Below are 5,218 nucleotides of genomic sequence, written 5' to 3' on the forward strand. Positions count from 1 at the left end.
CACACAACGTGACGAATACGTGGCAAGAGGAAACCAGGCGTTTACGTGCGCGTGTGTGTATATAGAACCATTCTCTTAACGCCCACGATATCCGCACACAGCGAGATGGCAATCGTGACGTTAACCCTCGAGTGCTACGATCGAAGGAAGCAGAACATGCGAGGACACCAGCTCCAAGAGGCAAAACTGCTTTCACTAGCGTTCTATTGCTTTCTCCCCCCCGAAAAGACAGTGCGAGCCGCACAATCGCACATAAACTTCCTTTCGAGAACGTGCAGCTATTCGAGTTTGCTGCTCATTCAAGCTTGGAATCTCGTAAAACGGGAGCGTCCCGATGCGTGTGTTGCACGGGTACGGTTGGCCGCTGCCCCCTTACGGGGTCAGAGCCCCAACGCCACGCCAGCGAAACGGGCGCAAACGCCGACCGAAAAGTGTTTCATCGATAAACATTCTTCCGCTGGTCGTCGTCGGGTGCGTTGAGTTGCGGGTGCGTATGTACGTGGTCTGCGATATGAAATTAATTAGACAAATTAATGTATTAACACGTTTCTCATCACACAGTACCGGGTGATGCGTGCGAACGCTTTTGAGCGCTTGGCAAACAAGTAAACAGAAGCGTAAAGGGCTCACGACTGCCGTACGATGGTGCAGGAGAAGCGGCATATGTCAACATCCGGAATCACGTTTTCTTTCCCGCTGCCTCTTAGCGTCGGCGAGCGAGTTCGTATCGTGATGGATGTTGGTGTTGAAGTTTGGAGAATATGGCCAGGCACAAGCACAAGGTAATCATGTATTTGCAGGTAACGCACGGAACAAAAATCATTTAAAATCTAGATCCAGCGAGAGCACAGACGACATTGACTTTACCACGATAGCCAGATCATGAGGGAACGCAAAACGCATGTAAGCTACAATATCCGACCTCAAACAAACGAAACAAAAAAAATTCGGATAATTTACAAAACAGGATCATGCTGAGGTTTAATGTCCGGAGCATCCTTTCACGCAATCATTCATGCAATCCTGCAATGATAAATACTTCATATTTGTAATTGCTCTTCAATTTTCCCCTTCGACGTATGATTCACCTTTATAATTTCAACTTACGCGTAAGGCGAAACTTGTACAACAAAACTGTGGTTATTGTTTTTATAATGAAAATAAAATGAAGGTGTGCTTGCAATTATAGTTTTATTTGGCAAAAGTGCTTTACGCTAATTGAAGCTTAAATCAAGCGTTCTTTAGTTGAGAATAACGAAGCTATCAAATGATTTTCTATCGCTTGAGATGTTTCGGATATTTGTGAGCTATATTAACCCTTACGTTTATGCGAATGTGAGATTGGAATAGCTTAAAATTGAAATCAGCGGGTAGGTTGCAAAGGTTAATGAGCGAGTGAACAATCGTAGGTGCATGAGGGTTAATACAAGAAAATGTCACTCTGCACAGGACGGAGAACTCTCTCTCTCTCTCTCTCTCTTTTACTCTTGAATTTTCACTTGCTCTCTCTCTCTCTCTCTATCTTTCCCTCTGTCTCTCTTGTCCTCTTTCTATTGAACTCTCTCTCTTTCCTTGTTCTCTTTTTTACATGCTTTTCATCATCATAAAAATCGAGTACACCTTCTTCATGACCTGCAAGAAAACAATACGTTAGTAAGGTGCGCAGGCTTCTATCACCGGACATGGTCGTACGTTTACAAACAGATTCAAGTCAATGTCCACCATTCCGGCACAGGTGAGTCCGCTCGGATGCTGACTGCGATGCAGCAATAGGTGAAAGATACGCTTGTTCTCCTTATTCAATTCGTGCCAGGCAATGCCGTAGATCGCTTCTGTAAGCTTGGACGCTTTCACCTGAATCAGCATACCTGGTACGCACAATATAAACAGCTGTATGGTGCAGAGTGGTATCAGAAATAACGCCGGTAGCCACAGACTCTGAAAAACCACACCATCAGTAATATCTCACGAATAAAGTATGAGCTCGTGTTGGGCAAACGCTCAACTTACAGTGCGCAGCACGTAAAGCATCAGAACAATCTCGAACGACAGTGACACTACCTCCACGATTGCCTGTCCTGAAAAGATGTACTCAATATATTGGACGAACTGTTCCAACCGTCGCTGACCGATAATGATTTGGCAGAGTTTCTCCCTCACGGCGTTGTCGTTACCGTGCTGCTCCGTCCGGTGTAAAATCTCGTCTAGATCGGCTATATGTAGCTGCAGCACATCGTACTGGATACAAATGTTGAGAATAAATCCAAAGTAAATGTTCTGGCTGGCGGTCAATCCGGGAGGTGTACACAGGACACAGCAAATCTGGAACATATAATTCAACTCGTACCCTGCCTGGCTGTTCGGGTCCATGAACGGCAGGTACACACCGAATGGCAGTATCTTCTCCCCGTTGTATAGGAACAACAAGGCCGGACTCAACGGTGCGAGGGTAACGCCGATCAGAAACATCATCGAGTAGAGCATTACACCGCGCCAGAATATCTCCGTATACCAGCGCAGAATGACGGTCTGTCGTTCATCCTGCATTCCGTTGAGGTACGTGTCCCGTGCCATCTGCATCAGCTTCGGTAGGTCACTCCGGTATATCCAAGCCCCGGAAACGCGTGACGAACCAATCACACAAAAGCCTAAGGTGGCCATCACAAACGACTTCTGGAACAGGTCGTCACGAAACAGTACGAAAATGTCGTAGAACGAGGAAGCGAAAAACAATCCCGCCAGCAGCACTACAGCCCCCGAACGTGGATTGGCATAGAGTGTTTTGGTGTACGCGTCCATGCCCAGTATACGAAGGATGTGGTACTGCCAGGACAGGATACGATCGAACCGGTCGATCGGAATTTCGCTGTCCACTGCCATTTTGAAACAAGCGAGTCGAGACGTTCAATGCGCTAATCCACAGTCAACTATGTCTAACGAATAGCTTTTGCAATCATACTTCAAAGTGATTACCAATTAAAATGGGGTGAGAAGATAATTAACTACGTAAGTGGGGTTTCATTCAGAATACCTCATTAGTGTTGGTTGTAGAACTACGAAATGTGTTGCTGTAATATTTAAAACCCTAAGCGAGGTCATTTCTGGGCGTTGCATTTCTTTGCACAATGCTGGATGTGGATGAAAAACACTAGCGGAACTTAGCTTTGGCGTGCTTAGCCAATTCCTGAGGAATGGGGATATTGTGCGTTACAAGCTGGAATACGCTGGAAATGAATGGCATGCAGAGACCTCTCATATTTGTCTGGGTTTGATTACGTAGTATTTCTTAGCATCATGAAAAATGAGTAAAACGTCCGCGACATCTGGAATGAAAGATGAACCAATAAGTATTTTTAAGGTATATTGCTTGTGTCTCACGCTACTCCCACGCACATTTAGGAACAGATTCAAGCAAATCGGTGTCATACGCGCGCACGTGAGCGTTTTGGTATGTTGGGAGCTAAGCAGCAGCAGGCGGAAATTCTTTTGATCCTTCGTTGACAGCTCGTTCCAGGTAAGGTTATACACATTTTCCGAAAACTTGACACCCTTGTGCTCAATGACAGTGCCGAGCAGACAGAACAGAAAGAGCTGAGTTGAAAACGTCGGTATCAGTACCAGACCGGGGATCCAGAGGGACTTAAAGAAAGAAAGCAAATAGCGAGACACACCAACCACGACGTATAAGACACATGCGTGAGGAACACGATCGGTTAACAATACGTACAAACTGCAATACAAAGAGTGTGATCACAATCTGAAGTCCAAGTGATAGTACCAGCACACCTGAGAGTACGGTGTGCGAATCTTCGATGGTTGAGATAAAGCTGTCGAGAAGGAATAATAAAATGAAGCTTTTTGTAAGCATTCGCTCGCTTACCTAACCTCACCTCACGAGTCGTTGCTGACCGCGCAGAATGCTCCGTAGCTTTTGCGAGATCAATGCCTCCCGCAAGGGACCTTGAGAACGGATTAGCTCGTCTAGGTCTAGTAACTGCACTGCCAGGATATCATACTGAATGCAGATATTGAGAATCAGTGCAAACACCATAGACTCCGACGCGACTAGTCCGGCAGGTGTCCAGATGATGCAGCTAACCTGATAAATGTAGTTCAGCTCGTACCCCACCTGGGAGGATGGATCGACGAACGGCAGCACTACACCGTACGGTAATATACGCTCACCATGCAGCAAATACACACCGAGAGGAAATAGGGCTGCGGCAAACGACGTCCCAATAAATATGATCGAGTACGCATCAACAGCACGTTCGAAAAGTTGCGTGTACCAGCTTAAAATACGCTTTTCGCGCTCGTCATCCTTAACTAACCGGTACGTATGGTAGGTTTGGTCCAGTAAGTTCGGTAACAGGTGATAGTACGCCAAACACACCGATATCCGACCGAAACCGATGGTAGCAAAGAAGATCGTAATCAGCACATAGACAAAGTTAAACATGTCATTCTTGAAGAGAACCAAGTCGTACAACGATGTCAGTAAAAACATAGATGCCAGACACACCACCATGACGGTTGGTCCGTTGATACGATAATTCCGGTCGTAGCCATCTAAACCGATCAGTTTTAGTAGCAGTCGTTGTCGTTTAATCATTCGATTCAGGGTGTAGATCGGATCCTCTGCCATTCTGATGCGATTATTGGATGTGGCCACACTAGAAGGTACGTTTAAACTGAAATGATTTGGCACGGCACGGAATGGACATTGAGCTCCAATAATTATCCGTATGTGTATTCATTAATTTTGAAAATGGCCGTTGTCAGTTGTTGGTGGCTACACAGATATTTCTTTCCAGCACTAACTATCGGTATTACCCCAGCACTCCAAGGAAGGTTAAACGCATTAAATATGGCGTTTCATGAAATTACAGACAACTGCTATCATCTTCACCCAACAGGATCACGGTAATCGGAAAGTGAGATGGGGCGCGTGGATCAATGGTCGGAACCATACTCTAAGCCAGTTTTTTGTATGCCTTTTGACGTTTCTAGGCTTATCCGCTAACAGCTCCGCCATACAAATGGCAAGCAAAGTTCCCTGTGGGCCGGATTGTGCGAATAGACTAGCTGTCAAACCAATCAGCCTATGCTTCCCTTGTGTAGATATGTGCATGATAGCGAGAGTGTGTATCACCTAGCTCGTCATTTGCCTTGTGTGGTTTTGTAACTAGCGTTGTTGGCAGTAGTGGTGACTCGACGT

At 45.8% G+C, this 5,218-nt stretch overlaps 2 protein-coding genes across 2 annotated transcripts; both read right to left on the minus strand.

The window, feature by feature from the left end:
- Positions 1-1,584: 1,584 nt before the first annotated feature.
- On the minus strand, positions 1,585-2,880 carry LOC128719737 (odorant receptor 43a-like). Its single transcript, XM_053813370.1, has 3 exons — positions 2,011-2,880; positions 1,693-1,890; positions 1,585-1,632 (listed from the first exon to the last, which is right to left on the minus strand). Exons 1-3 carry the CDS (start codon positions 2,878-2,880, stop codon positions 1,585-1,587), a joined length of 1,116 nt encoding a protein of 371 aa, XP_053669345.1.
- A 392-nt stretch (positions 2,881-3,272) lies between these two features.
- Positions 3,273-4,645, minus strand: LOC128719758 (putative odorant receptor 83c). The gene is made up of 4 exons (XM_053813392.1): positions 3,891-4,645; positions 3,728-3,827; positions 3,394-3,639; positions 3,273-3,323 (listed from the first exon to the last, which is right to left on the minus strand). Exons 1-4 carry the CDS (start codon positions 4,643-4,645, stop codon positions 3,273-3,275), a joined length of 1,152 nt encoding a protein of 383 aa, XP_053669367.1.
- Between the last annotated feature and the right edge of the window lie 573 nt (positions 4,646-5,218).

The sequence above is a fragment of the Anopheles marshallii genome, chromosome X (genome assembly GCF_943734725.1).
Source record: "Anopheles marshallii chromosome X, idAnoMarsDA_429_01, whole genome shotgun sequence".
NCBI lineage: Eukaryota > Metazoa > Arthropoda > Insecta > Diptera > Culicidae > Anopheles > Anopheles marshallii.

Excerpts from the sequence above, each read along its gene's own strand:
- LOC128719737 (XM_053813370.1), bottom strand. The coding sequence starts at position 2,880 with ATGGCAGTGGACAGCGAAATTCCGATCGACCGGTTCGATCGTATCCTG. Across the intron at positions 1,891-2,010 it reads TGCTTTACGTGCTGCGCACT|CTGTTTATATTGTGCGTACC; the intron begins GTAAGTTGAGCG and ends TGCACCATACAG. Across the intron at positions 1,633-1,692 it reads ACTTGAATCTGTTTGTAAAC|GTCATGAAGAAGGTGTACTC; the intron begins GTACGACCATGT and ends GTTTTCTTGCAG.
- LOC128719758 (XM_053813392.1), bottom strand. The coding sequence starts at position 4,645 with ATGGCAGAGGATCCGATCTACACCCTGAATCGAATGATTAAACGACAA. Across the intron at positions 3,640-3,727 it reads CACTCTTTGTATTGCAGTTT|TCCCTCTGGATCCCCGGTCT; the intron begins GTACGTATTGTT and ends TCTTTCTTTAAG. Across the intron at positions 3,324-3,393 it reads GCTTGAATCTGTTCCTAAAT|ATGTCGCGGACGTTTTACTC; the intron begins GTGCGTGGGAGT and ends CTTTCATTCCAG.